The 27,665-nt window shown below is 47.0% G+C and overlaps 12 protein-coding genes across 12 annotated transcripts; 5 read left to right on the top strand and 7 right to left on the bottom strand.

Moving 5' to 3' along the window:
* Window positions 1-54: 54 nt before the first annotated feature.
* On the bottom strand, window positions 55-1,474 carry C8R40DRAFT_1039126 (mitochondrial matrix Mmp37-domain-containing protein; the record flags this gene model as incomplete). The annotated part of the gene is made up of 3 exons (XM_046223803.1): window positions 55-212; window positions 262-811; window positions 863-1,474. The coding sequence occupies 3 exons, from the start codon at window positions 1,472-1,474 to the stop codon at window positions 55-57; spliced, it is 1,320 nt and encodes a 439-aa protein (XP_046089122.1).
* A 248-nt stretch (window positions 1,475-1,722) lies between these two features.
* C8R40DRAFT_881996 (glycoside hydrolase) lies at window positions 1,723-3,067 on the top strand. Its single transcript, XM_046236547.1, has 4 exons — window positions 1,723-1,907; window positions 1,964-2,194; window positions 2,250-2,390; window positions 2,447-3,067. The coding sequence occupies exons 2-4, from the start codon at window positions 2,027-2,029 to the stop codon at window positions 2,858-2,860; spliced, it is 723 nt and encodes a 240-aa protein (XP_046089121.1). The 5' UTR covers window positions 1,723-1,907; window positions 1,964-2,026; the 3' UTR covers window positions 2,861-3,067.
* A 2,655-nt stretch (window positions 3,068-5,722) lies between these two features.
* Window positions 5,723-6,729, bottom strand: C8R40DRAFT_1159451 (thioesterase thiol ester dehydrase-isomerase; the record flags this gene model as incomplete). The annotated part of the gene is made up of 8 exons (XM_046229880.1): window positions 5,723-5,788; window positions 5,849-5,886; window positions 5,949-6,014; window positions 6,071-6,238; window positions 6,418-6,481; window positions 6,532-6,557; window positions 6,613-6,640; window positions 6,700-6,729. 8 exons carry the CDS (start codon window positions 6,727-6,729, stop codon window positions 5,723-5,725), a joined length of 486 nt encoding a protein of 161 aa, XP_046089120.1.
* C8R40DRAFT_881742 (dihydrofolate reductase-like domain-containing protein) lies at window positions 6,614-7,953 on the top strand. The gene is made up of 5 exons (XM_046236546.1): window positions 6,614-6,977; window positions 7,030-7,100; window positions 7,158-7,433; window positions 7,491-7,702; window positions 7,762-7,953. Exons 1-5 carry the CDS (start codon window positions 6,802-6,804, stop codon window positions 7,831-7,833), a joined length of 807 nt encoding a protein of 268 aa, XP_046089119.1. The 5' UTR covers window positions 6,614-6,801; the 3' UTR covers window positions 7,834-7,953.
* Window positions 7,954-9,026: 1,073 nt separating this feature from the next.
* On the top strand, window positions 9,027-11,271 carry C8R40DRAFT_1159449 (acyl-CoA dehydrogenase/oxidase; the record flags this gene model as incomplete). Its single annotated transcript, XM_046229879.1, has 9 exons — window positions 9,027-9,053; window positions 9,107-9,183; window positions 9,247-9,305; window positions 9,373-9,602; window positions 9,665-9,762; window positions 9,819-9,864; window positions 9,912-10,690; window positions 10,747-10,831; window positions 10,894-11,271. 9 exons carry the CDS (start codon window positions 9,027-9,029, stop codon window positions 11,269-11,271), a joined length of 1,779 nt encoding a protein of 592 aa, XP_046089118.1.
* A 48-nt stretch (window positions 11,272-11,319) lies between these two features.
* Window positions 11,320-12,109, bottom strand: C8R40DRAFT_1039096 (uncharacterized protein; the record flags this gene model as incomplete). Its single annotated transcript, XM_046223800.1, has 4 exons — window positions 11,320-11,347; window positions 11,394-11,485; window positions 11,547-11,654; window positions 11,711-12,109. 4 exons carry the CDS (start codon window positions 12,107-12,109, stop codon window positions 11,320-11,322), a joined length of 627 nt encoding a protein of 208 aa, XP_046089117.1.
* A 226-nt stretch (window positions 12,110-12,335) lies between these two features.
* C8R40DRAFT_1038990 (Thi4 family-domain-containing protein) lies at window positions 12,336-13,539 on the bottom strand (the record flags this gene model as incomplete). The annotated part of the gene is made up of 5 exons (XM_046223790.1): window positions 12,336-12,484; window positions 12,542-13,007; window positions 13,072-13,205; window positions 13,259-13,308; window positions 13,370-13,539. 5 exons carry the CDS (start codon window positions 13,537-13,539, stop codon window positions 12,336-12,338), a joined length of 969 nt encoding a protein of 322 aa, XP_046089116.1.
* Window positions 13,540-14,493: 954 nt separating this feature from the next.
* C8R40DRAFT_1039335 (chorismate mutase) lies at window positions 14,494-15,635 on the top strand (the record flags this gene model as incomplete). Its single annotated transcript, XM_046223831.1, has 5 exons — window positions 14,494-14,713; window positions 14,774-14,795; window positions 14,848-15,137; window positions 15,194-15,492; window positions 15,546-15,635. The coding sequence occupies 5 exons, from the start codon at window positions 14,494-14,496 to the stop codon at window positions 15,633-15,635; spliced, it is 921 nt and encodes a 306-aa protein (XP_046089115.1).
* A 616-nt stretch (window positions 15,636-16,251) lies between these two features.
* Window positions 16,252-18,308, bottom strand: C8R40DRAFT_1168070 (Septin-domain-containing protein; the record flags this gene model as incomplete). Its single annotated transcript, XM_046231134.1, has 6 exons — window positions 16,252-16,265; window positions 16,325-16,439; window positions 16,489-17,404; window positions 17,455-17,501; window positions 17,551-17,862; window positions 17,928-18,308. 6 exons carry the CDS (start codon window positions 18,306-18,308, stop codon window positions 16,252-16,254), a joined length of 1,785 nt encoding a protein of 594 aa, XP_046089114.1.
* A 157-nt stretch (window positions 18,309-18,465) lies between these two features.
* Window positions 18,466-21,733, bottom strand: C8R40DRAFT_1093431 (uncharacterized protein). The gene is made up of 9 exons (XM_046227598.1): window positions 21,547-21,733; window positions 21,440-21,487; window positions 21,093-21,382; window positions 20,987-21,018; window positions 20,221-20,929; window positions 19,851-20,151; window positions 19,723-19,791; window positions 19,144-19,665; window positions 18,466-19,072 (listed from the first exon to the last, which is right to left on the bottom strand). The coding sequence occupies exons 1-9, from the start codon at window positions 21,620-21,622 to the stop codon at window positions 18,717-18,719; spliced, it is 2,403 nt and encodes an 800-aa protein (XP_046089113.1). The 5' UTR covers window positions 21,623-21,733; the 3' UTR covers window positions 18,466-18,716.
* Window positions 21,734-21,806: 73 nt separating this feature from the next.
* On the bottom strand, window positions 21,807-24,126 carry C8R40DRAFT_1093427 (uncharacterized protein). The gene is made up of 3 exons (XM_046227597.1): window positions 23,225-24,126; window positions 22,766-23,170; window positions 21,807-22,676 (listed from the first exon to the last, which is right to left on the bottom strand). Exons 1-3 carry the CDS (start codon window positions 23,847-23,849, stop codon window positions 22,144-22,146), a joined length of 1,563 nt encoding a protein of 520 aa, XP_046089112.1. The 5' UTR covers window positions 23,850-24,126; the 3' UTR covers window positions 21,807-22,143.
* A 458-nt stretch (window positions 24,127-24,584) lies between these two features.
* Window positions 24,585-27,421, top strand: C8R40DRAFT_1168067 (dihydroxy-acid/6-phosphogluconate dehydratase; the record flags this gene model as incomplete). The annotated part of the gene is made up of 11 exons (XM_046231133.1): window positions 24,585-24,731; window positions 24,787-24,863; window positions 24,914-24,928; window positions 24,979-25,232; window positions 25,281-25,483; window positions 25,541-25,735; window positions 25,837-26,026; window positions 26,234-26,411; window positions 26,573-26,766; window positions 26,996-27,089; window positions 27,169-27,421. The coding sequence occupies 11 exons, from the start codon at window positions 24,585-24,587 to the stop codon at window positions 27,419-27,421; spliced, it is 1,800 nt and encodes a 599-aa protein (XP_046089111.1).
* Window positions 27,422-27,665: the final 244 nt, after the last annotated feature.

Genomic DNA, 27,665 nt, shown 5'->3' with positions numbered 1-27,665 from the left:
AGGGAAACAAAAGGCGGAAGAATAGTGGCATAGCGGTATCGTAGTAAAAAAGACCTATGACGAGTCACTCTTGGCCGTGGGACTGGCTCCAGAGCCCTTCCACCACTTGCTGATCTTGGCAGTGCTGTATCGGAGGCTCTTCCCTAAACCTGCGGATACAATACCTTTCAATGTTTGAGCAGTCGCTGGCCATCGAACGATCGTCCGAATCTCTGCAAGAGAATTAATTTATTGAAAAAGAAAATACGGCATGCGACTTACCCCGGTTCACCATCTCCGGCAATTTTTCATCGCCAGCCATCCGTACCCAGTACTGATTTTCTTCCTCTTTCACCTGCACCCCGTACCTCTGCTTCATATGGAAAATGAGATTCACGGGTAGCTTTCGTAAATGGAGTGATCGGGCCTGCGGACTGATATCCTGATGGATATGCTGCGTATTCAATGGCCAATGTACACCAGGAAGACCGACGACCAGACGATGATACAACTCTTTGAACTGCGGTCCCTGCTTCCGCACGATGTTTCCTACTTTACCTCGGTTTTCAGCGGGAAGGACCATACGCGGGTCGCCGGTGTAAGATATGCCGGCGATGCGCTCAAAGAGTTCGGTTTCAGTGAAGTTTGCAGGGAGAGTAAGAAGCGCGGCGCGAACGGCGGAGGTAAGATTGACTTGTTGGGTCAGTCGCACTCTGGCGTCATCTTTGATTATGCGCAAGGGTTTATGCATGCGCCCAGCTAGATACAGTGTGTTCCAATTGAGAAGATCAGAGCAGAGATTGTCAATAGTCGTCACGCCATACTTTATGGTCTGCGAGGATTCTTTTCAGATAAATATTGTTCAAGAAAAATTCGGACGTACGACGCCATTCATTGGCACCAGAGTGTTGAACCAGACTCCTGGAGTGATAGCCTGTATTGCAGAGACATAGTCCGAACCAAGGATTCTAGAGTGGAGTGTATAGTGGCTCGGATGCTGGTGCATGTTGATAGAGTGAAAATGCGCGGGATGTGTGACGGCGAACATAAAGTCGAGCATAGGCGCATTCGGGTCGATTGGTTCATGGACACTGGTGACTCCAGTTACCGGCGAGGTTGTAGCACTCGCTCCATATCCATCCTGCTCAAAGACGCCTGATCCATAGGCAAAAGCATATCGTATCGGTGCATCAAACTGAGCCACGATTGACTCCAACAGTGCTCTGGTCGAATTGGACACTGGTAAGAGCTGATTCCTGCCAAACGTTGGCGGAAGATCATGGAGTGGTTGATAATGAGATGGACGGGATCGCCGGGGCCGGGGGTACAAGCTGGAGCGTGCCTTTGGCTTCGAAAGAGAATCCGGATGTTTTGGTGGAGGAAGATTCTGCAGGTCAGAGGAAGAAGAGGAGGAGGAGGTTTCAGTAGAAATACATCGAGCGATTAAATATGAGTTTGTAGATAGTTTGCGTGAGTTGCGGGCAGCCGATAACATTCTAACGCGAAGATGTAAGTAGAATTGGAGTTGGTGAATTTGGAGTTTTGGATTTGGAGTGAGGAATTAGCGCCAGCGCTTAGCATTGTCACATGTGCTGACGTTAGCTGACTGTGAAGCGTCCGACTCCGAAAGTTGGTCCGACCTGGTCCGAAACACATGTACTGTACATCTATCCAGCCTCGAGCACGCATGAAGGGTATTGAATGCTGGTCCTTTCCTTTGCTCTATTCTGGACTCAATCAAAGTAGCACAATACAGCGCAATGAACTCCCTCTAACAGCCCGAAGCCGTCGCGTGATCTCAAACTCAACTTTGTCTTTTGTTGATTTGTCTAATTCCCGCAAGTGTCTGCCATGCTCGTTCAACGTGTAAAGCCAAGAAGAGATCCCAGTCATTTCAAATACTTCATGATCCTTGCTGTCGACGCCTGGTATTTTGTGCGACTACTTTTGCACTTTGATTTTTCTCTTCTGACTCTTCTCGCAGAACCCAAGGATCCCGACGATAAAGGCACTTGAGCTGTGAAAGCAGCGCCTCTAACTTCCTATCATGACAATGCTTCGACTTGCTTTCTCTCTAATTCTATGTTTTTTGGCTTTGCCCTGCGTTTCTGCACACGGATATCTCGCATACTTGGGGATTGATGACGACCAGTCGTACACAAATTACACTGGAAATGTACCCAATGCTGATCCGAGTCCTAGTGTCATTCGACAGGTACTTATTTTTACTACACTATCCTCAATCCTACTCTACTCACAGTTGTTTATAGGTCTCTGACATAAGTCCCGTCAAAGGCGCCTCAAACCCTGACCTCAACTGCGGATTAAACGCCCAATTCGCTCAAAAAGTAGCTAGTGCGAATCCTGGAGACCTTTTAGTGTTTGACTGGCGCGGAGGAGATAATACCAACGTACGTGTGTACCTGCTTAGTCTTTCTTCTACTTTGAACTCATCCAATTCGCACAGTGGCCACATAACACCGGACCTATGCTTACCTACATGACCTCTTGCGGCTCCTCAGACTGCACGCAATACAACTCATCCTCATCAAAATGGTTCAAGATAGCAGAAATTGGTATCGTCACGAATGCGACATCAAGCAACTCCCCTGTTTGGGCCCAACAGAGCGTGATGAACGGGGCATTCACCAACGTTACTCTTCCATCTACGCTTTCTCCCGGCAATTATCTCATTCGCCATGAAATCATTGCGCTGCATCTCGCGACGGCCCTTGGTGGAGCTGAATTCTACCCTGCTTGTTCTCAAGTAAAAGTCGGAGGGAGTCAGACTGGCATGGCCGAGGACAGCGAGATGGTGTTGTTCCCTGGTGCATATAAGGATACAGATCCCGGAATATATGATCCTGATGTGCGTCTGTAACTCTTCGAATTCCCTTCGTTTGTGTACCAACCAGGTTACTAACTCCATCCCACCTAACTTAGGTGTATTCCTCAAACTCTTACACTTTCCCTGGACCCCCGATTGCAGCCTTCGTGACTGCCTCTGCGTCCTCGTCTTCCGGCTCCTCTTCCTCGTCAACGTCTTCTGCTCCTACCGCTACCACCGGTTCCACTCCTGGATCCTCTTCGTCTTCCAGTGGCGCTCAAACAGTTTGCAGGCTGCAAAGACGAACTAGTTCTGCGGGATCTGACTCTACTCGCAGGAGTCTGACACGTACTAGCAATTTGCCTTTGAAGACCAGGGCCACTCATTCGTGGAATGGCCATAGACTGCGCGGTCTCTGGGGAGATGTAGTGACTGCATTTGGTGTGCTCAGACTCGGAGCAATCAGAGTAGCAGACGGTCAAAGTGCAAGCTAGAAAACGTAAGCAACAGTGTATATGTGTCTGTATTCATTTATTTTCGAAATTACTTCCTCCAACCGACTCAAGGCACTCGCAAAGCGTTCATGTCTAAATGAATCCAAATAACTGAGGTTTGGGACACCAGGGTCCAGAAGGCTTTGGTGCGAAGAGGCTCCGAAAATTTAAATTCGAGATCGGATAAGTTCCGAAGGAGGTAAAGACATTGAGACTCTGGATCATCAACCCCAGGGGGCGGGCAGCGGAGTTTTCCGTGAAATCAACTGGTGCAGACCCCCCCGTGTGAACTTTGAGTTGCCGACAGCGGCTAGCATCGGCTGTCTTGATCCCGTTGATCTGTCTGCAGTGTGCACTAGTGTGCACCGTCGACGACACCTTCGTTCTCCTTGGTTTCCCTTTCATATCAATATATTCTTCCTTAAATCATCATTTTCTCTTTGCTATAATAATGGGCCATAAACAAGCACCTACAAGACATGCATCTGTAGTAATCATTGTCAATAATGGGCTTGCTATCTATTATCTATACAATGTTCCACCATTCAGAACAAAATACCCTGTGATACTTATACAAAGAGGAGATAGGCAGGTACATACAGCAGAGTGCCCAGTTCAAATAAGAGTCCTTATTGCTTACAGTCTTTAAAGGTTCACGCTGGGTTCATTGCACCCTGATCGCACCAACGCGACCGAAGTTCTGATGCCATGTTGCCGTGGCTGGCAAGTCAAAGTTCGCACGGGGGGGTCTGCACCAGTTGATTTCACGGAAAACTCCGGTGCCAGCCCCCTGATCAACCCTTCGACCAAAATCTGCATCCACGCCGGACGAAAAGATTGTGATATTAGATTCAAAGGTATATGTACGTTAAGTATGGATAGGGAGTAGGAGAATGGGAGGATCTCGTAAATTTTCTATCTATGTACACAGCCGAAGGTTCGTTAGACATGATGGGATGTATAGAGGTCAAGAGTTGAGCAGAACTCTCTTTCGACCAGGTGAGGCCCATAGCCACACGTAGAATGATGAGTTGAGGAGCGAACCCCTATGAAAAGCAAATTGGTACGGATTAATTTTATTAGGCTTTACGGCGTAGTAAGTCCAGATCAGTGAAAACGCCTCTTGCTCTGGGATATCAGTTCCCCAAAAGACAGCACACATGATTCTAGATGAATCGGACTTTCGGTTTGCGTGGATTAGAGTCAGACTCAGAGCCCTCACGATCAAACTTTCGTGACAAAGTAATTATACAATCATTGGCATATAACTAATTCTTCAGTGTCCCGCGATCTCTGCGCCAGTACCCTATGAGGAGCTATGAGGAGCGGTACAAAAGTCAACATCTTCAAAAGGAAGAGCGGGATAATGACCCAACCTATTCTCTGCTCTACGGCTTCGTATTGGGAAAATTAGGCGTAGTAGGGGCGGGAGGTGGGGGACCATATCCGTGATCTGGGGGGGTTTGGTCGCTCATTGCGTTCGAAATTCGTGCAAATTCAATGGAACGGGGAGTTGATAAGAAGTTCTGCGGCGAGTTTTTGCTCTGTCCGTGAACGAAATGAGGATGCAGGAAGGCAAGAGACAGCGTGGATGAGTTGCTTACAAGTCCAAGCAGTTCAGTCCTGTACGCTTGGTAGGAATGATTGCTCTATCGCAGCCTTGCTTGACGTCCTCTTATACCAAAATCAGACAATGGGGGATACGCAACCTTGATACACCCGAGTTACTCTCAGAGCGTGGGTGACTAAGCTTCGCGGCCAACTGTTGTATATGACTTGGAACATTGCATCGTTGTCCTTTGTATATACATTGAGATACATTGTATCTCACCTTATCTAGATATTTTACTATTAGGGCGCGATTCCTGGTGGTATCAGGGCGATACTCACCGTTGAACTAGCATTTATGGTCTATTTTGGACTTTCCTTACGTTCTTTTGACACGGGCACGCGAAGAAGAACATACCCTTTTTGTGGTCTTTTGTCTTTTCGTCGGGCTCTGATACGTAAGCTTTTAGCAGCCTTAATTGTTCATTGCCAATGATCCATGGAGATCGTTATTACATTCTCTCATTGCGCCCGGGGTGGAGTTTGGATGACTATTAGAATGGAGAGACAACGGGTGGAAGGCCTGCAAACACACACGAGAATGATTTTGACAGTGGCAACATAGATATGATATGTGACCATTATGATGTTGGTAAAAGGGACGTCCTGCTTAAAAACAAGGAGAATGGCCGGGCTTCACCACGACGAGCGGAGGCGAGTGTGCAAGGTTTCTCGATAGCGGGGGTAGCCTCCTCCTAATGATGATCACGAAGGAACTGCATATGGATGATTTAGAATGAAATCTCGGGATAAAAAAGGTATCTATCAGGTTAGAATATGCCGGAATAAGTCGTGTCATTTCTACCAGAGCAAATTAGTCAATATCTATGTCCTCGCCTTCCAGTACCTGTTCTCCATCTTCCGAGAGTTTAACATTTTTCTATTTAGTGCATATACCAATCAATAAAACCGAGAGTTGTCCGAAAGGAGTATTACTTACCTGGTGCGTTGAGGATTTCCCTACATACTTTGTATGGTCTGGTGGAAAGGGGTATTGAGTATGTATCAATATGTATATTGCCTGTTGAACATCTACCCACATCCATAAGCGACCAGTTCTCCTGCGGGATTTGTGAAGTCGACACGTGTGTACGCCAGCGATTTGCCTACAAGTAGCATCACTATTGGTCAGACCAACCCGACGCAACATGCAGGAACTCACCCAATGCTGTCAATACTGCTTTGACATGAAGAACGTCGCCTGGCCGACCTGCCGGACGTACGAAGGAGGTACCTATGTCGGTGGAGACACCCGTCATCCAGTACCCCCTTGAAGCTACAGCCAATGAGCCGAGCGTGTCGGTCATGGACAGTATAAGGCCACCGTGAACTACAGAAATCATATGAAGTGATGTAAGAAGTAACTAGGTGTTACTAACCGGTCTATCAAACAGATAAGTGATTATCAATGTACAAGGAAAACATGGAACTCACGCCAACTCGATTTACTGTGGCCGCGGTCAAATTCAGTGTGTCCAAGAATGAGTCTCAATGATATCCCAAACGTACGGTTATAATTCTCAATCTTCAGCGTGGCATTCACTTCTCCCGGTACCGCTCGATGAACTACTAGCTATGTTGCACGTTTAGGTTTCGTTATTCCGTAAACAAACTAACGCGTACATTTGGGAAACATTGTGCATCATGCCCTATCTGCATGAATCAGAACTTGCAATATATAGTGCAGCACTAAGCCCACGGCACCCTTGGTAGTAATGAATGATTGCCAGACCTGCAGTATTGCGCGTTCAGTACTGGCGCGGTTCAGGATAGAGCTTGGGTTTAACTTGCTCGTCGAGTAAAGCGAAGACAGGCGCTCATTGAAGGTGAGGGCCGGGAACAAGCTGTAACTTGAATCTCCGACTTTAGTGTGATTATCACTCTTACGCCTCAATGGCTGGCCCGCCCGTGTTTCTTTCTTCTCTTTTGAACCGGTACAATCCATCTATCGAACAGTCAACACCCTTTGTCACCCTGACTTTTGCACAATCTCTTGATGCGAAAATTGCAGGCAAAGGTGGAAAACAGCTCATCTTGAGCGGAAAAGAGAGCATGGTGATGACACACTGGTGAGCTTCATCTCTCCTGTGCAGCGTTATCATGACCTGTACAGAAGAGTAGGATGCGAACAATGCATGACGGGATACTAATCGGTATTGGTACAGCGTTGAACGACGACCCACAATTGAACAGTAAATTCTTTCGTTTATCTTTGCTATCAACAGAACCTGACTTTTTTTCTCTTTTAGCCCGACATCTTCCTCCCAAAGATCCTGATCCCTCTGTAAATGACCACAATAACTCATACAACCTTCCTCGTCCAATGATCCTCGATACGAAGTTACGCTTGAATCCCCATTGCAAGTTGTTGAAGAATTATGCCGCAGGCGCAGGACGGAGACCCTGGCTTATTTGTGCTGAACCCTCACAAACCAGCGAAAGGACAGAATGGTTGACTCGTAGGAATACATTGGAGAAAGCAGGAGCAAGAATGGTTGTTCTAGAAACTGGTCATGACACCGAAGGTATTTTGGTTTACGCCGGATGTTAGACTGTTTTCATTTCATTTCTTTATTCTATAGGCTATCTCCCTATATCGCTTGTTTTACAAACCGTGTATAAACTTGGGATACGCTCTGTCATGGTCGAAGGTGGTGCCCAAGTCATTCGATCATTCTTCTCACAGCAGAATGATACACTTCCGACGCGTTCGCTCGTCGATACAGCAATTATCACTATTGCGCCAATCTTTGTGGGTGAAGATGGTGTATCTTATAATGTTGAAACAGGCCCGGTAGGTGTTTGAAAATCTGCATCACCATTCCGGTCATCTTATCACGCGGTTTTGAACAGTTTACTACCTTCAAGTACGCATCCACGGAAATATTTGGCCAGGATTCAGTAGTTGGGCTAATCGCTGCTTAACTTATAAAGTACCTGCACGGTTCTGCCCATAATTTTGATCGTTTGTAGGGCAAACGTTGATCTGACATACGTGCTACGTTGATTTCGGCATTTTGCCTCATATACAACGATAATCGCTTCTAGGAATCAACATAAGGTGTCGTTTGGTCTTCGTTCCCGTCATTAAAATTCCTTGTCTTTGCTACTAGATTCCTCGAATATCATTGAATACGAGAACAATTTCAATCGACTTTCCCAAGAATGATGCTTGTGTTCGTTGAGAACCATATCTGCTTCTCACAGCAGACCCTAGCATTTTGCTTGCCATTTGGGACCTGCTTGAGCGTTCCCTGTGTCGTGATACACCATAGAGGAATGTCTTCATTTGAAAAAGTTCAGAAAAAAGTTCAATGCTCTGTAGCAGACGCCGTTCCAGCAAACACTCAACTTCAAGACTTAACCTCCGTCTTTTTCCACTCTGTAGGTACTCGACCTCAGCCAGCCTGAACCAAGTTTGGTTGCTTTGCCTGATGTAAATAAAATGGCTGCTGGGATTTGATACGGTCGGCGAAAAAGGGGGGAGCAGAAGCAAGTAGATGGTACTTATAATCTGCAAGTTATGCAGGATGGCTCCCTACCACATCCTCCCTCAAGAGCGCCATCCCCTCGTCTGTAGATGACAGTGATGCAGGCTCTCGCCCCCCCTCCCCATCAAAAAACAAGCACCTCCAGTAGATAGAACTCCGAATGGGTCCACTGCAACACAAGCCAGACAAGAAAGTTCGCTGCCTTCCACCACTACCCCTCCGATTCTGTTTCCCCCATCAGTCCTGCCATTGTTGGAAGGGCGCACAATGCGATCGCTCACGCCCATTAACGGGAATAACTCGACCTTCCCTCTCTTGCCGTCTACTCCTTCTAGCAACATGAGCCTCACTGTAACTTGAATTTCATTCCGGCAGACCGTTTTTCCTTTAGCCTACAGGCTACCTGTCTAATCTTTCCTGGTTTTTATCTCCCTCTCGATTACAAAATTCAAACCAGTCGATAGATTCCTCTCCTGCATTGTTTAATAGACATTTGTTTGAGCGCTTGATTACCGTGACTGTAAACCGCCTAGCCGGTACCGGATACCTTGAAAGCCCGACCTGTTCCTTCCGTACAATTACAAATTTATTAAAACCTCTCGAAACCAACACCAAGATTAAACCCAGATGCGCGTCGAGGAAGGATTCCAGCAGGTGCGTCTATCAGCTTGCGGGTTTAACTTCTTCTTCACTCCTACTTCTTGCAGGTTCCTTTCAATGAAGGCAATCCATACACCGAAGATCCTGCTTTACCGTTTCTACTCAGACGACTCATTCCTCCCAGGTGTGTTGAATGAAATTAACATACGTAGAGCATCCTAGGATTCATGCAAGTTGCCAAATAAAGATTGTTTGATGAGGAGATAGAACCTGAATTGAAGCGGTTTGGGGTCGAGGTGATCACAAGTAAGTACTAGTGACACAGTCTGGTCTGCTGGTACTCCCTTAGACCCGCCTCATCATCCGTATGTAGATATCCGCGCACAAAGCAGCGGGAGTCGTATATCTCCGCCCAAACTCGTGCAATATGATAACTGGGGACAGCGAGTGGACGAATTGCACACCAGCGAAGGATGGAGAAGTCTTAAGGCTATTGCTCAACGAGAAGGGGTCCCTGGCATTTTTTACGAGCGCAAGTATCGCGAACATAGCCGTACTTTCGGATTTGCCAAGGCGCTGATGATGGTAGGCGACTCGCACGAGGTATGAATCCCGTCACTGTCTCATGCGTGAGTCTTACAGCATTGATCAATGAAATACGATAGGTCTTCTGTCCATTGAGCATGACTGATGGAGCTGCACGGGTCATAGAGCTTATGGGCACGGAAGGTATGAAAAGGGAAATATTACCAAAGTTGATAAGGTGCACTCGGTCCTTTCATTAACAATCATTGGTACTTACTAGACCCTCTTGCTAAGTCGAGAACCATCTTCAGCGTTTGTAGCTGGTCAATGGATGACAGAGGTAAGTCTCATCTCCCTCGTTGTCCACGTTCACTGAACAATCAATAGAGGCCAGGAGGGTCCGACGTCTCTCAAACAGAAACCAAGGCACAATCCCTGGGAGATAGCGACCAACTGGGAATTAAATACTCATTGAATGGCTTCAAATGGTTTTCTAGTGCCACAGATGGTGACATAGCGTTGGCACTGGCTCGCACCGGACCCGACAGTGATAGCTCTAAGGGACTATCTCTATTCCTTGTACCCCTGAGGACGCCGCTCCTGGGTATTGAGCCAGGTTCATCGATTAGTAATGGAATACGCGTCCATAGACTCAAGAACAAGATAGGCACGCATGCACTTCCCACTGCAGAGCTATCCTTAGAACAAACGTTTGCATATCTTGTTGGCTCTCCCAATCAGGGTGTCAAAAACATTCTCCCTGTACTGAATATCACCCGAGTATGGTCCGCAATAGCCTCCATTGGAGGTTTGCGAAAATGCCTCGCTATTGCAACAGCTTACGCTGATGTCCGTAGGATTGACGGAGGAAGGAAATTACTCAGAGACGTGCCTTTGCATGTAGCGCAACTTGCATCAATTAACCTGGTATATCGTGCATTGACACATTTCGGATTCGGAGTCGTTGTGCTCCTCGGTCGTGTGGAATGCGGAGTTGCGTCTGCGGCAGAACAGAATCGGCTGCGAATGTTTACGCCTTTGATAAAAGCATTTGCAGCGGAAAAAGCAGTCGCAGCCATGGAAGAAGCAATGGCTGGACTAGGTGGCCAAGGGTACATGGAGGAGACTGACATCGGAAGGCTAATCAGAGATAGTCTGGTGGAAAGGTAAGTAGTCGCTGCAAGAGCGTGAAATTGGAACGGCTGCTGAATATACTGGTTAGGATTTGGGAAGGAACAACCACTGTTTTATCTTTGGATCTTCTTCGTTCCACAACCGATCCCGCCCGATTAAAGGAATTTGTTTCAGTAAGCAATATTCAATCGCATTTACCACACCTCTCCTAAACAATCCTGTCCCTTTTTCGCAGTGGTGCAATTCAATTATCCTATCGTGTCCGCCCGGTCTGCTTAAAGGAGTCCAAGAAGCTATCCAATCTCTCCAAGGGAGGCTGGACAGTCTTCTCGCAGCTTTCCTACATCCAGTATCATCATTAATTGCTCGGTCGTCGCTCATGTTCATCGGGTACATTGCCTCGGCCATTTATTTACTAGAGCACGCAGTGTGGTCTCATAATAGAGGCGAGGAGGGATACGAAATAGATGCTGAAGTTTTTCGAAGATGGGTCAATGAAAGTGGTTTCGTTGCTGCTGAGCACGAGTTGGATAGGACAAGAGCGGAGGCGAAATTTGCGGATACTTCGAATTCTGCCATTGTGTTTGGACGACGGGGCCGCGCAAAATTATAGTGCAAGAGGATGGAGTATAACATATTCGAATGTAACATTACAGTGCTTCTAGGGGGAATAGGGAACAATATGACATCTGTCTGAAGTGAGCTGCGTTTCCGATGAAATCTGGACCAACATACCCTAGCATACCTCTGCCGCCCCATCCCTTGCGGGGGGTGAGGCTAAGGTAAACGCTTTGACCTTTCCGTAAGACTTTGATCCCTATGCTCTGCTGTATCGAGCCGGCAGCGATGTTATGGATATGACCAGAAGTATTTTGATGATATACTCACATTCTCGCTCGCTCCAACCAATTCTGCAATTGGTGTCAGAGATCCAGATGAGAATGATGTATCCACTAATCGGCCAAACTTCACGATCAGATCCTCCCGACAGAGACCCTTACACGAAATCTGAGTGTTCAAGCATTGACATTCAGGAGGGAATGACCACATACTGCATCGGCTGCAGGACTACCTGGCGCCACGCCGTCAACTTTTGCAAATGCTTTCGGCTCCTTCGAGGACGAAGATTCTTCGGACATCTCCCGTTTACCCACCGATTCACTTTGCGACCGGTCATATACAGCTTCCAATGCCTTCCCAATGGCCGCGGTGACATCCTTAAGATCATTTCTGAGTTCTATTATCCTCACTCTGGCCCCTCGGACTGCATAGATGTCGATATCTGCGCGAGGAAAGCCGTCAGGATCAACGAGCGGGGTTTGCATCGTTGATTGGTTAGCTTTCAGGATAGAAATGTGGGATTCAATCTCGGTTTCAATATTCTTCTTCTGATTCATGAGCGTTTTAGCCTGTTCTGCAGGGCTGTCGGGTGAAGGAAGTGTGAATCCCATCGATTGCGAAGTCGGAGAAGAGGTAGACGTTAAAAGCGCCCAATGATTGTGACGCGTATAATGAGCAATTGACGCCCAATGGTAGTACGTCTCAGAAGTACATGCAAAGCCGATATAGCTAGCCCATTCTGGCAGAATGTGATAAATGAGGCTCGAATCACAAATCAGATATACAAAAATACAAGAACTCATAGATACCGATGTTGCAGAGATTTTTCGATAATTCTCAAATAGTGGATACAGCTTTCCCTTCTACGACATTCACGGAATCAAGCACACGGAGGGCTTCATGAGCAGCCTTGATACCACTGCCAATCATGCCTCCGAAAGTTGGACCCATCCTGTTCTTTCCATCGTGTTCCGAGAGCTCCATGCCTACCGCGAATCCATCAATCGTTTGTTCTCAAATTCACGAAAGAAAGGCAATCATACCGGCCATAATTAAACCAGGAGCGACCTCCCTCGTATTGTTGACGATGGCTGGTTCTGAGCGATTCATGTCCAGGCCTCTCATGTTGCCTAGCTCCTTTAACAGGCCTGCACTGACCAGACGTTTGGCGGAGAAGGCACCCATGGGTCCATCGTGGCCCGTGGCTGAGACAACTACGGGGCAAGTGATCGTATTAGGGTCCATACAAGATTGAGTGTCGTGATTGAGAGCAACAAGAGTCCAGTTCGTTACCACACCCGCAACGCGCTGCTGTCCAGCATGATCTTCGTGGATGATGAGATCTTCAACCGCGGTGGCGTTCATCATGACCACGTTGGGCATAGCGAGCACACGAGACAGTAGAGTGGAGGTAAAGAGCGCGGCGTGCTTAACGACAACGTAAGCACCTTCGTCCTCATAAGGTACGCTGATCTCTTGGAGAAAGCGGTTGGCTGGTTTCCGTATGACCTGTGAGATTACATGTGGAAATTCACATCTTCTTTCGGCCGAGACGATGCCTAGACCTACTTACCATTGGTGTCATTAGCTGCCCACCCAGCCAAGCTCCTCCCCCTGGAGCAACATTGGCTTCGATGATAGTGATTTTGAGATCTGGCCGAGTGGAAGCCAGATGATAAGCACAGGTCAATCCAGCGCTTCCAGCCCCTGGAACAAGACGTTAGCACTAGCACTGAACCGCACGGAAAGTCGATATTCACCAACGATAACGACGTCGGAGATGGCTCTGTCATACATTGTTTCAAAGTACCTACAGCAGGTATCCGAGTCAAGGTTGTCGTCGAAAGGATCAAACTTCTGGGGAAGCTTACCGCTTAATCATCGCTCTAGAAACTTGGGCTTCCTGGATGGGAGCAAATCGGTACTGACCGTCGTAGTTTTCTGCGACATCATCGTACGTTGCTGATTTACTCGTAGGTTTCAGCTGCTTCCCAAAGCCATTTTCAACGAATTTGTTGTCGAGTGTCTGGACAGGAGCCATTACCAATGATAACAAGAGCAACAACTCTCATGCCCCCCTTATATATCCTGAGCGCCATATAGTTCTGCCAAGAACACATTAGGTGCGAAATCGTTCCTTGAAATACAGGTCTTCCAAGCCGATTGAACTAAAGGCTTGATGTCGGAGAAAATGCAGAGCTTGAAGGGGCCTCAATTCTCAGGATGGAGCTGAGCTATCATTGGAACAAGAACAGGGCTCTTATTAATGGGGGATACGTCGTCAAGTATGACTAAATAGTTTCTTCATCAGTGCACAATGAAATCATCTGCCAGATGATTAGTGTGATTCCGTCCGGAGAGGTAGAGTGATTCCTGAGGCCCGAGCGATCATTGAAAAGACGTAGCTAGCCCTATCATTTTAAGAAGCGTGTTAATTAAACCATCCCAATGTCATGGAAAGCTCGAGCTTGCATTGATCTGAATAGCTCTGTGACTGCAGCGGTCAGTCTGAATTTCGAATTAAATAAGACTTGAAGGTCATTAGACTTGACTACCCGAGGAAACCTTGAAGAATTCTTCCTTCGAGAGATTACGCGGCATGGTATTTATACCGATGGATCGCGAACAACGATAAGGAGAATTAGGCTCCTTGAGGGAACGGTGGCTTCTGATATAAGCCAAGCTGTAGCTTGAAGATGGTTTTGATAGTGGGACCAGTGCGTTGACGTCGGCGCTATACCGGGAACATCTTCGTTGGCACTTGACAGAGTCCAAAAAGCGTAGGAAAAAGCACTCCAACTTGTGTGAAAGGACACTACCCTCTACGATCGTGGTATCAAGTTAAGAGGTGACGCCACAGTGTCGAGTCATACATTTCTCACTGACACTATTTCTGTCGCTTGACACCCAGAACCAACAAAGTTTGTACGCTTTACCATTGCGATTTGGGAGTCACCATTGCTACTTTTGCTGACTCTACATTAGTTTTTGAAGGATGCAATCTAATCTTACCATCGGCGACCCATTATCACTGGAACGAATTCGATCAGTTCTTGTTCGTCTGGAAGACACGATTATATTTGGCCTAATTGAAAGAGCCCAATTTGCACATAATCCACGAATATACCAGCGGGGAGCATTTAAAGAACTGAGAGACATTGGTTTTGCGGGCAGTTGGCTGGAATGGTTCTTGAAGGAGACTGAGAGCTTTCACGGTGGGTACGGTTATCTTCAAGAAAGGATGGCCGTGTCTCACGATACATTTCTTTGCCTAGCCAAAGCACGGCGTTACACCAGGTGCGTTATGTCGATATCTCGTAAACTTTTCGCTGACTTATACCTCGCATAGTCCGGATGAATACCCATTTACCACTGGTCTTCCGGAACCTGTCTTGCCGCCTTTGCAATTTCCAAAAATTCTTTTCCCGAACAAGATAAACGCAAATCCATCCATACTTTCCTTCTACGTCTGTTCTATTGTTCCGCGAATAACACGACGCGCAACTCTCTGTCTAGCAGCCTCAAAACGCATCAAAGGTATCGTTGGCGATGAAGAATACGAAGACGATGGGAATTATGGAAGCACAGCGACAATAGACGTCGAAGTACTACAGGCGATAAGTAAAAGGGTGCATTATGGTAGGTTGCCTCGAAAGGTCATCTCCATGTTGTATCTTCTTAGTCCATTACTTCAGGCAAATTCGTTTCAGAATCGAAATTCTTGGAAAATCCTAGCGCATTTATTCCCCATATTCTGCAACCCAATCGGCAAATTCTCGAAGATCTTATAACGAAGCCGGAAGTCGAGCGCAAGTTACTTATACGACTGCGAGCAAAAGCAGCCACTTATGCACAAGATTTGGATCTTGCGCCGGACAAGTTATCCAATGAGTTGAACGGCAAAGGGGTCAACGGAAATTCAGCAAAGATTGAGGTTGATGGTGTTGTGGAACTCTACGAGAGCTACATCATTCCGTTGACGAAGGAAGTCGAAGTGCGTCTTTGTCTTCAATTCATCCCATGTCTTTTCTCATATTTCATCACAAGGTGGATTACCTTCTACATCGATTGGACGGGCTATCAGAGGATGATATCCACAAGTTGGAGATAAAAAACAGGACAGAACTTGCAACTTGAGCTAGTTTCTGATCACCCAATGGGTCACATTTTGGACCATATACTTATCTCACCTATTGTTATTCATCGCCTGGGCAAATTCCATGCATCCCATTGAGTGGTCAAAGAGTGTTGATAAATCATACCCTCAAACTAGGAGTGACTGAGATGCACGTCGAGCAGCTCATTTACCGGAGCAAAGCGACACTTACTCCGAACTTTCTTCGTCGTCCATGCAGTGAACAACAAAAAAGCAGCAGCCTAGCCCAGGCAGACAACTATGCAACCGGTAATAAAATAATAAACTTGTAGAACCGAGATTGCGACTAAAAGCAATCCTAAGTAGTTCTTGAAAATCAAGTAATTGCAACACAAAGTAATGGCAACGTTAGTATGTAATTGAATCGAAATAGTATGTATGCATATGTAGGAAAATAAGTACTGGGGATACAATTGAATTTCAGAACACATCCGCTCCAGGGAAAAATGAGAGTACGTAGCTCTCAGAAGGATTACAAATAATTCAGCAAGCAATGAGAAGGCCGTGAAGGACGTTGATGTTAGAAATGTGACATACATATGATCAAAGAGTCATAGGTATTCAGAGGTATATTGTGTGATGATAGTGAATGGTAGATCACAATCCGAGATCTGCACGCGACGTACGTTCGTTGAGACGATGGGTCACAAGAAAAGAACAAACAACGCACCTTGGAGAAGTCTGTCCTTTTGCTCGTCTGTGATCTGGCTGGTCGCGCGACGCGCAAGAAGCTTTTCGGTTCGGTATTTTTCATACAACACTTCTTTTGTGTGGACCTTGAGCATCTAAAACGAACCATTAGCACAAGGAGTACAATCAAGTGCATGGACTAACTTTGAGATGTGTAGACAGTACAGCTGTTCTTAAAGCAGAAAAATCACAATGGTCCGGGTCCAGTACGTCCACAGTCCCCCATCGAAACTTTCGAATGAAAACATTCTTCAGGGCATCAGGCGGCGGGCCTTGTAGATAAGAATGTCGGCGGCTGCTCTCCACCGAAAGTGCGTGCCCATCTTCCGATTGTTGTATAGGGGAAGAGGGAGCCGTATTCAACATCTGGTCATCAGTCGATGTGTTATGCCGGTTCAGCGCGGTGATTTCAGGAGCAATGAGCGCGAAGGGCATTAAGGTAGTCAGATCGGGTTTAGCCACGATATGAGCAGAGAATCTGACGCTTGCAACGCTCTCCATATCTGGCGAAACTGGTCGATGTTCATCTTCAGCAGCCTGTGACAAGTCGCGTCGTGAGCGCGACCGCGAGAGTGCACGACCAACTGTGGGCCGACGAAGCTTGATGACCGGTCTGGATTGTCGCTCTTCATCTTCATCTTCTGTATTGCTTGCGTCGGTCGCGTCGTTCAAATCGCCGGCAAAACGTGCTGCTCTGGCCTTCTTTGGTGTTGAGATTTGTGGTGGCCCGAAAATTCCAAAATCAAGTCCAGCTTCTGACAAAGACCTTCTGACTGCTTCTTTCGCATTTTTCAGAGCATCGTCTGTCAGAGAATCTGATTTGGCGATCGTAGGGAGGACATTGCAACGCGCAGCCAACCGCCGAATGACGCGAATTTCAGCGGGTGCCATGGTGAGAGGGCTTTCTTCATCCTCGGAGTCCGAAGAAGTATCTGGAATGAGATCTGGAGGTGTTCGATAGGAGACTGTGGTTTCTGACCGCGTTTTGGTGGGCAGAGATGATTTGATCCTGCGCTCCGCAACAGTCATAATAGAGGAGGGATCAATCAAGTAGATGCACCTGTTTTAATTGAGTTGTACGTTCAGTAAATCCTGAAGAGAAGAACGTACAGATGAATGTGTTGGTCTCCTTTGTTCTTTCGGACGACTTTGGATTCCTGATATGTAATGAGCGCGAGAAAGAATCAAGATAAGAAAAGCACACACCTCACTTAGGGTATCCGCATATTGCGCGTCAATATACTTGATAACACTACTAACCTGCCTCTCCAGCTTCAACTCTCTTCCTTCCATGAAATCGAGCCCCGGACTATCAATAACAGAGAAAAGCACTCTATCATATTTCGATTCACAGATTTCAACGCAAGCGGTATGAATAGATTGGGTTGGTTTCGGAGAGCCGCTCAAGAAGCGATCCACGGCAGCTCGTTGGTCCACTGTAGCAGTAGGCGAAAGGTCCGCGGTCTCGAGCAAGAGCCGAAGGAGGGAAGTCTTTCCGGTACCTAGTCCACCGACAACCTAAATTTCGAGCGATACGTAAGCTGCGAAGGAGGGATTGGCAAGAAGCGCAAGGTTATGCTAACCATGAGATTGAATGTGGGTGGCGCACGAGCTCTTCGTTGACTGTACTTGCTTGAGGCAGTCCGAGGGATAGGTCCGTTGGTGGAATTTGCAGGTGCATTTGACATGTACAAAGAAGAGATGGATGGAAGGCCTTCCCCGCTACCTGAGGGCCGAAACGGTTTGTGGAAGGGGATAACATGGGGAGCTCCCTGCAAAGAGATAGGGGCCGCACCTTTGGGAATGTGTTCAGAGATGGGGGGAATGTCCTGACGAATGCTGGATACATCTACAAGACTTTCTGGCCAGGGAATTCCTTGACTATTTAACTCTGGCAATGAAGGCGACCCGCGTATCTTCGTTGGCTCTGGTACAGGTCTTGATTTTCTCCGAAGGGAGAACATATTAGTAGCGAAGGAAGTGAAACGAGAGACAGACAGTACAAGATAAGACTAGGCAATGAAAGAATGGGCTACAAAGACAATGATAAATAGTATTCAAGCCGTTTTCTAAATTAGGCGCTTCTCAACTATACAGCCGCCGAACAATGCACACGGTCAATAATTGCACAGTTAAATTGCAGTTAGATGAATGTTTGTTGTGTGTTTCAAGCAAGGTTTATATAGGTAAGTAGTATTGAGGAGTTTTACAATTACATCCCATGCCATCCATGGTCGTAGGACCAACACCCAACCAAGTGAGGATACCCAGAATCCGACAAGAAGATCGAAGAGAACCAAATCAAGAACAAAAAAACATGGGGATAAGACAGTTATTCTACAGAATGGAAATTTTCGTCAGCACGTATAAACCTAGGGTATACCAATATTATTCTCAACCCGCATTTTCTTTGGCGGGCGTATATTGTCCATATATTCTGAGGACCTTTTGAGCTCCACTTCCTGGTCAGCGACCATCAGGTCACGACGCTCATACATGTCAGGAACACTACTCGATGGTGTTGGTACCATCCTCGATGATGGGGGCGAAGGTATGTAATCTAATTGAGGTGTCGGTGGGGGATGTTGGGATGCCGTTGCCTTCGATGTTGAAGCACGCCGTGCTTTGTCACCTCCACTTCGACGATCAGTTACATAGCTGCAGGAAAGCGACCGGCGAGCACAGCTCGAGCATGCAGGATGGGCACCATCGCATTTCGTTTTACGCGCTGAAGACGGACGATAATGAATAGTAAGGCACGTGAAAAATATTGAACAGAAAAGAAATAGAAATGCAGACCTCGGCAGAAATTGCACGCCACCACTTTCGGACCAGAATGGGAAGCTTGTCGGGTACTTTTCCCTGGGACAGTGGATGCTCGTTTCCGTTGGGCAGACTGGTGTTCGGATGCAGGTCTGATTGGTGGAAGCGACGGGGCAGACATCGGTGGCCCAGGTGTAGAGGGAAGTGAGAGTGTGGCGATATGTGGAAGCTCAGTGTCGAAAGTAGAGGAGGAAACGTTACCTCGCAACCGAGACGAAGATGGAATATCGCCACCTGTTATAGGGGGTAAGGATGATGAACCGTAATCGTTATGTTTATCGAATATAGAGTTTCTGCGGGAACGTGGTCTCGAGGTGACCTGGGGGGACATGGAAGGTGCATCCGAAGGATCGTCGATGCTTTCGCTTTCGCTTTCCTCGTCCGTGCGACGTGGTACGCCACGCCTTCGTCTGTTCTGTGGCATATAGTCGCAGGGATGGGACCGCTTAATGCATTGTGTGCATGAAGGTCTTCCTCCGTCGCACTTGAGCTTTCTTGCTACATACGTAAAGAATCTCAGCAATTACAAAAAGGATCAGAAGTCGAATCACCAACATCGACAGAAGTTACACGCCACTGTGATTTTTTTCGTGCGTTGCTTGGTTCCTTTAGTGGTGGTATCGGCTAAAACCACGCCCGATCAATACATCGCGGCCGAAAAGAGTCATGTAAACACGACTTACTAGATCCACCACTCTTCACCGAGACGTTATCGGAAACGTTCCGAGACATTGGTGCAGAGCGAATGTCTCTACTAACAGACATCGCTCGAGAGTCAGATATTGAATTGTGACGATTTGGAGCAGTGTCTATAGCCAGTACTGGCCGCAATGGTTGTCCGAGTGAAGGCAAGTGCGAATGTGAGGATGACAAGTGTGCTAAAGAATGACGAGAGGTCGGAAGCGGCTGTTGTTGGTGTGGAGGAAGCTTATAATCAGCTCTGAACTTTTCAAATAAATATTCTCTAGTGTATTTCTGAAGAGTCTGGGAAAAGGGAACGAAAGGAAATCTGATCAGCCGGGTGCAGTCGTAACCATTTAAAAGGGTACATACCTCCATGTGATGGAATATTGCGGAACGGAGATGAGCATAATCGCAATGGGTAGGGTCTAAGACGTCCAAACCTCCCCACCGATAGATCCGAGTGAATTTGCCTCGCACAAGCTTCGAGGGAGGGTGGCTATATTGAGAAGGGGTGTATGTCTGAACCAGATCGGATCTCGAGAGGGTCATTCTTGGTACTCCGTCGCTATGCGCATACAGGTCCGGAGAGATTAATGCGTAAGGTAACCGCAACATTGAAAGAGGATTGGGAGAAGTTGGAGGCGAACTGGCTGTTGCCGCAGGATTCGATTGAACGCCGTACCCGTTGGACGGATCGCTACTTTTCGACAAGGCGATATCATCTGGTAGTTGATAGGGAACATCCATATCAAATATACCGAAGCCTATTCCAGCTTCAGCGAGGTCGCGTCGCACAGCCATCTTGATGGCTAAAAGCCTGTCATTGGGCAAAACGTCGGCGCGCGCAATCACAGGAAGGACGTTGACCCGTGCAGAGAGGCGCCGAATGCAAAGCACGTCCAAGGGAGGCAGAGTGGGTTTGTAGTGAAGCGGATTATTTGTCACAGGGGGCTCAAGAATTACTGGCTCTTGGTCCGGCTGAGAAAAGCTGTTTGTGCGCGTACGGGGAACTACTGGTGCAGGCGGTGCAGGTATAGAAGACGGAATGATTTGATCGGGATCTAGAAAGTATACACACCTAAATACCCTTCTGTGAATACAGCAATTAACAATGATAGAAATAACAGCAACATACAGGTGCACTAAACGGTCCTGCTGTTCCCAGTCCTGGATGCAAGGCCCGATGGTAAGCACAAACGTGTACAGGAACATAACGACGGCGAAAAGGATCAGACACCTACCGCATCCGCAGCTTCACCTAGTCTACCTTCGATGAACCTCAAAGTTTCTAGCATTGACCGCTCCGTGACAGCAGCATCCTTGAAATCTAAGGACGGTGTGTCGACTAGAGAAAGCGTAAATTCTCCTCCACCCTCGGCTTCGAGATCTATGGGAACTGAAGTAGATCTGATGTGAGTTGTATGAGAGCTGCATCCTTGTACAAATTTAGCGACTGATGCTAGCTGGTCCCTAGACGCCCGAGGTGAAATGTTACAGGTGTCGAGTAAGAGTCGGAGCAGTGAGGTCTTGCCTGCGCATGGAAACGGTGAATAATTACCGATTGATAGCAGAGAGCAATCGTACGCACCTCCTCGACAACCTGCGACTAGTAGAGAAAAGTCTGGAACGGAATTGCCTATGAAGTAGAAAGTTATACGGAGCAAGAAACGCGAACCATATATCTAAGATATTCACCGGGAACGTTACTACTTGTCGATTGAGGGGTAATTTCACGATGACTGAGCTCATTGACAGGGACAGCGATGTTCATGCTAGAGCTCCAGCTGTATCGTTGAAGGCAATAAGGAACAAACGGCTCGGCGCCAGAGCGAGAGGGAGACAGAGAAGAATCGCCAGGCGGTAAGTAATTGTCGGTTCTGCACTAAGGATCATCTTTCAAAATCACCGCGCTTGATTCCCACCGGACCAATCGGAATAAACTGGTGTCCTGATTGACCAAAATTTGTTCCTTTTTTATTACAACATCGCTAATAAACAGACAGATAAGCAGTTGTACGCTACAACAATTATACCAACTCCAATACTGGAATATACGAGGATAAAAAAATCGAGGACTATAATAGATATTAGGCTTCTAAAACCGAAAAATCTCATACATAGAAGGGGTGAAGATATCGTGGGAACCGTAGGCATGCGCCGTGAGCGCGCACGTAAAGGTACCTAGAAAAAGAGCGGATAGCAACAGGAACCAATTCGGGAGGATCTGTCATTGACTGTGATATGAATGTGGGGAAGGAAGTTCAAGGCCGAAGCTCCGGGTGATATTTCCGTCTAAATGTTCCGTTGTCGGACCCATTGATTGTCGGTCCGTTCACTTCGATGCTCAGCATTACCGTCATCGGGATATAGAGGATGAGGTATGACTGCAGAGTCTCTTAATCCCCTGCGAGTATGAACCTGCTGAAATCTACCTTGATCTTGACTCTGAGGCGGAAAATGTGGTTGGCCTTGCGGTATTTGCGACGATGACGGTAAAATCAATCCTCCCTGGGGACCTGGATAGGGGAGAATCGGCGGAAGGTGCTGTTGCTGTTGTTGTGATCGGAAGTCGGGGGGAAGTGCATCCACTTCAAAATCATCACCTGAGGGCGAATAATGCTGCGATCCTTCGTTGGACGCTCTAGAGCGTTCGGAAGCCGGAGTGGTGGTCTCTGCTCGATTGGACGCAATCTTCTTCCGTTGTCCTTTAGGTGCCTTGCCAGGTCCTCTCCGTCGTGGATGGCTTTGATACACACAAGGTTGATTATCACGAGATTTACAATTGGAACATGAAGGTCGGGTGCCGTCACACCGAAGCTTTCGTCCTGCATTTTGTCAGTTAATTTACGCCGACATGCAATTATCATAGTTGATAGGACAAGGTTTGCAAGGTTGTCAAGGAAAGCAAACTTACCTCGACAGAAATCGCACGCTATCAACGTTTTCTTGGGCCTACTCCCAGGTTCTTGCTCATCATTCTCTAGTTTACGCTTCTGATTCCGTCGTCCTGGAGGCAAGTATTCTCCATCATCGTCTTCGGGTTCAGTCGAATATCTGGATGGATGAGGAAGCGGGGGAAGTGACGGATAACTGGAGTCTGCATAATCTGCTGCCGCGGTACTACTGCTTGCAATCATGGGACCCCAGCCTCTGGCGACGCTTCCATGGGATTCAGGTTGTTGACCCGAAGGAGGAAACGTATATAGGTCTTGATGGACCGGCTGAGGGGGATTTCCACCGTATATATGCTCAGGAACTTGACGGTGAGCTTGCATAGGGGACAAAAAAGAGTCCGTTCCATGTTGGGGCAATGAATGTCCTATGGATTGATTAATCTAACTGCTATCCAACAAATGATGATCGTGGAACGCACCTTGGGTATATGCGCCATAATGGTACGGCTCATGTTGTCTGGAATAACTCTCTCTGTGATGAGGCTGCTGTTGGTACTGATCCATGTAACGATACGGCGGTACATATCCCACTGTAGAACGTCCGCGGGTTTCACTGGGGTGACCTCGCTGAGTGATGGTAGACGGTCCAGCCTCGCCTTCTCTCCAGCTCGATCCAACCGTAGGTGCTACGTACGATTGTTGCATCTCTATTTGCGGGAAATTATATACGTGGGCGGGTCTAGGATTGTGATACGACGATTCGTTGCGAATAGCCGGAGCTGTAGGTGGTAGGCGCATTTCTGGCCCACTGGGTGGTTGTACTGAATGATCGTAGGCTGAATAAGACGATGGATAACGGCGAGAAGCAAGAGGCGGCGATTCTGATGGATATTCTGAAGGGATTGGGCGAAGAGCAAATGGAGAAGCAGATCTCTGCTGCTCCTGCAACTCGGTATCTTCTTCTTCAATTTCCTCCTGCTCGGATAAAGTGGTCCTAGTAGAACTGTCACGAGATGTCTGGGGGGCGCTGTATAGATGGGGAATGAGGCTTCTCGGTAATGTACTGCGTTGTTGGCCGTCGTTGGCGTTGCTATTGTTGTCCATGAGAAGAGGAAGGGAATGAGAAGGAGAAATAAAGGGGAGAAGTTATCCAGAGGCCATCCAGCTCGTCAGACCTTTGGTTTAACGATCGTGTCGTCGGAGGAACCTGTAACGGACCATGTGTCTCGGGGCCAAATAAAATATTCCAACGAAAAACAAGGAAGAAAAAAGCAATTTGCTTCCATGGCCAGTTCCGTGTCAGGCCACGGAGGGAACAAGACTCTGAATGAATAAATAAAATGAGAATTTCTGTACAATTAGAGAGGTCAATGAACATTATCACTTACAGAGAGCCATACCGGCAGTGTAAACCTAGACTCGATCGTTCGCTCGTCTCTCACTTTCGAAATCGATATCGTCTCCTGAGTGATACCATCGGCGTCTTTCCGGAAGTTACGGCCCAGAAATTTGGTATACAACTTTAAATTTTTCTACCTCAAAAGGAACTATCCGCGGTGAAATCGTTTGAATAATTGGCGAAGTAACTCCTATACCTCTTCCATTAAGACGTAGAAGTAAGAGTGCTTTGCGTCTTCATCTGACGCTTTTCTTTGAGAACTCGCTTATCTACTCCAAAAGGCAATTTTAACCTCGAGGATATTCTCAAATAATATTTTTTTGATTTTTGAGAAAATTGTAGCCGAGCTGGGCCGGGTGACCGCCATCACTACTATTTGTCAGCGCGCTTATTCCCAATGCTACCGGCGCTTTGTCCCGGCTGAGTTTCCCAAAAAAAAAATGCTCAAGCCAAAATCTACACCAAGACCGCTCTGGTCCTCTTCGTCCTCTAGATTCTTCTCTTCCTCTGTAAAATGTCAAGACAAACCAATTATGAACCGATACAGCAGAGTAGTCACCCAACCAAAAGACCAAGGTGCCAGTCAGGTTATTTACTTTCTTCCTATTCAGCGCGTTGTATTATGAACGGGATTGTATACAGGCTATGCTATATGCCACAGACGGTATCTCCAGTGATGAGGACTTCAACAAAGCAATGATTGGTGTCGCAAGCATCTGGTGGGTCGCGCTTCCAAGGTATACATACCAATTATGACTCATGTTCACAGGTATGAGGGAAACCCGTAAGGCCACTCGTTCTTTCTGTTCAGCAAACTCTCAATCGATCTTGAAGTTGCAATAAACATCTTCTAGGTCTTGGGCAAGATATAAAAAGCTCTCTTCAAAAAGCCGACCTCATTGGATATCAATTTGGTACAGTTGGGGTCAGTGATGGCATTAGCATGGGCACTCGTGGAATGTCATTTTCTTTACAATCTCGGGATCTTATCGCAGACCAAGTCGAGACTGCAGCAGGCGGACACCATCTTGATGGTATGGTCGTAGTACCAGGTTGTGACAAGAATATGCCTGGTGTCCTCATAGCTCGTGAGTTCTCAAGTTGCCAAATCAGGCCATCACTGAACGCACTCTTAGTCGGTCGTCTCAACCGTCCCGGACTGATGGTCTACGGAGGTACCATCCGTGGAGGATCGTGCGAGGGTCTGCCTCCACTCGACCTTGTCTCGGCATTCCAGTCATATGGAAAGTTCCTTCAAGACGGCGAGACACCTGCCGCAGAGAAGGAACGATATCAAACGGTCCGCCATGCTTGTCCTGGTCCTGGAGCTTGTGGTGGCGTACGATTGTCTTCTGATTTCTACTAGCAGCCGCGTTGATTAATTTCCCTCTTTTAGATGTACACAGCAAATACCATGGCTAGCGCCGCCGAGACTATGGGAATGACTCTTCCTGGTTCGTCTTCGTTCCCAGCAGAATCTCAGGAGAAACGTGCAGAGTGTGCTTCTATCGGTCCTGCAATGTATGAACTTGTCTCTCGGAATATCTTACCACGAGAGATCATGACAAGATCAGCGTTCGAGAACGCGATGGTATGTTCATTTCCATATTGATCACGACATTCCACTCATTCCCCACTACTTTGACGTTTAAACGAGTGTCCTTCTTACAACGAATTGTTTTCCTGTTATAGGTCTTAACTATGATCCTTGGTGGTTCGACCAATGCCGTGCTTCATCTTATAGCAATAGCACACTCAGTGGGAATCACTCTGACCATCGATGACTTCCAGAACGTCTCCGATCGCACTCCCTTTTTAGCAGATATTAAACCAAGCGGCAAGTACCTGATGGAGGACGTGTATAAGATCGGAGGTATTCCTAGTAAGTCAATTGCTTCTTGACCTGTCTCGCGATATTGTTCTGTTATCATCCCATCTTTTCTCTCATTATTTGGTTCGAGAATCACGGACCTTTCAAACGTTACCCTCCGTTTGAATAGACATTGCCCTTCCTCCTTCCGTCCCGTTCTTATGCTGTATTTTTCCGGTCAAGTATGCTGATCATTCCGTAACACTTACCTCCCTGCAGAAATCCTGCACTTCCTCATGAAGCAAAAGATGATTGACGGGAATAACATGACTGTCACCGGACGCACTCTTGGAGAAAACCTTGAACGATGGGTGCACAAATATGGCGAGCTCGATTTCAATCGCCAAGATGTCATCCGGCCTTTGAACAAGCCTATCAAAGAATCGGGACATATCAGGTTCGTTGAAGCTTCTATGTTGTCCTTCGAAAATTCCTCACATATTCGATTTTCCCGTGAATGGATATGTGTTACTCTGTACCGTTGGACCTTGCATTCCCCCTTCCTCCTCTGTGTGCCTAACTCGTGCTCACGTTTTGTGTTTGTGCCTTTGATATTAGAATTCTCAAGGGAAACCTTGCTCCAGGGGGTGCAGTGGCCAAGATTACAGGCAAAGAAGGTCTCAATTTCAAGGGCAAAGCACGAACTTTTGACAGCGAAGATGACTTTGTCAAGGCAGTGGAAAGTGGTTCCATCAAAAAGGGCGAAAAAACCGTGGTGATATTGCGATATCTCGGTCCTCAAGGTGGTCCAGGTATGTGTTCAGTTCCTTCCGACGTTATCTCAATTCAGACAAACCCACCCTTTCCTGTCATTTCCTTGGACGTTCCATTATGCTATTCATGTTTTCTGCTTTGGCTCATTTTTATCAATTTAACCCGTATTCTTTGTTTCAATCGGCTTTGTTCGTTGTTATGCTGCGTGATGCATTATTCCCCGCGTGGATTGTCTAACGGAACATCTGTGTTTCATCATCGATCTAGGTATGCCGGAGATGCTCAAACCTACAAGTTTGATAATGGGTGCCGGTTTGGGTTTCGATGTTGCGTGCTTGACCGATGGTAGATTCAGCGGAGGGTAAGCTCAACTCTTCAATCTGTGGCATTTATTCTCCCCAGGTAGTCTTTACATGCCCATACTTATTCTCTCATGATAGGTCCCACGGATTCTGTATTGGACATGTTGTGCCCGAAGCACAGGTCGGAGGACCGATTGCCTTTGTGCAGGATGGTGACGTTATCTCCGTTGATGCCGTGAAGAACACGATCGAGTTGCACATCACTCCTGAAGAGATGGAAAAGAGGAGGAAAGCATGGGTCGCACCCCCGTTAAAGGTGACACAAGGTACTTTGTATAAGTACGTGAAGTTGGTGACTGACGCCAGTCACGGGTGTGTTACGGACTCATGAATGGAATCTGGTGGCATCCAACGTCAAAAGTAAAACTTATACATATCTGATATCATACCAACTTTCTTTTGAATAATTTCCTTCCACACATTCGTCTCTAGGTAACGAACGTACAAAGCAAATCGATACAAGTGGATTCAATAGCTTGTGGCAGGAACTTGCGTTATTGCAGGTCACTATTCAACCTCAACGAGCAGATTTTTTCATCATTCTCTTCTTCTCGCTCTTCGGCATCTTATTCTGT

The sequence above is a fragment of the Lentinula edodes genome, assembly GCF_021015755.1.
Source record: "Lentinula edodes strain Le(Bin) 0899 ss11 chromosome Unknown C8R40scaffold_8, whole genome shotgun sequence".
NCBI classification, from domain to species: domain Eukaryota; kingdom Fungi; phylum Basidiomycota; class Agaricomycetes; order Agaricales; family Omphalotaceae; genus Lentinula; species Lentinula edodes.
This window is presented reverse-complemented; position numbering and strand designations above follow the sequence as displayed.

Coding starts and splice junctions, on each gene's coding strand:
- C8R40DRAFT_1093427 (XM_046227597.1), bottom strand. CDS start 23,849: ATGGACAACAATAGCAACGCCAACGACGGCCAACAACGCAGTACATTA. Junction 23,171..23,224: donor TTATGGCGCATATACCCAAG/GTGCGTTCCACG, acceptor ATCAATCCATAG/GACATTCATTGCCCCAACAT. Junction 22,677..22,765: donor AGCGTGCGATTTCTGTCGAG/GTAAGTTTGCTT, acceptor GACAAAATGCAG/GACGAAAGCTTCGGTGTGAC.
- C8R40DRAFT_1093431 (XM_046227598.1), bottom strand. CDS start 21,622: ATGAACATCGCTGTCCCTGTCAATGAGCTCAGTCATCGTGAAATTACC. Junction 21,383..21,439: donor AGTCGCAGGTTGTCGAGGAG/GTGCGTACGATT, acceptor TTCCATGCGCAG/GCAAGACCTCACTGCTCCGA. Junction 20,152..20,220: donor CAATATTCCATCACATGGAG/GTATGTACCCTT, acceptor CCCTTTTCCCAG/ACTCTTCAGAAATACACTAG.
- C8R40DRAFT_881996 (XM_046236547.1), top strand. CDS start 2,027: ATGACAATGCTTCGACTTGCTTTCTCTCTAATTCTATGTTTTTTGGCT. Junction 2,195..2,249: donor GTCCTAGTGTCATTCGACAG/GTACTTATTTTT, acceptor AGTTGTTTATAG/GTCTCTGACATAAGTCCCGT. Junction 2,391..2,446: donor GCGGAGGAGATAATACCAAC/GTACGTGTGTAC, acceptor CAATTCGCACAG/TGGCCACATAACACCGGACC.
- C8R40DRAFT_881742 (XM_046236546.1), top strand. CDS start 6,802: ATGGCTGGCCCGCCCGTGTTTCTTTCTTCTCTTTTGAACCGGTACAAT. Junction 6,978..7,029: donor AGCATGGTGATGACACACTG/GTGAGCTTCATC, acceptor ACAGAAGAGTAG/GATGCGAACAATGCATGACG. Junction 7,101..7,157: donor CGACGACCCACAATTGAACA/GTAAATTCTTTC, acceptor TTTCTCTTTTAG/CCCGACATCTTCCTCCCAAA.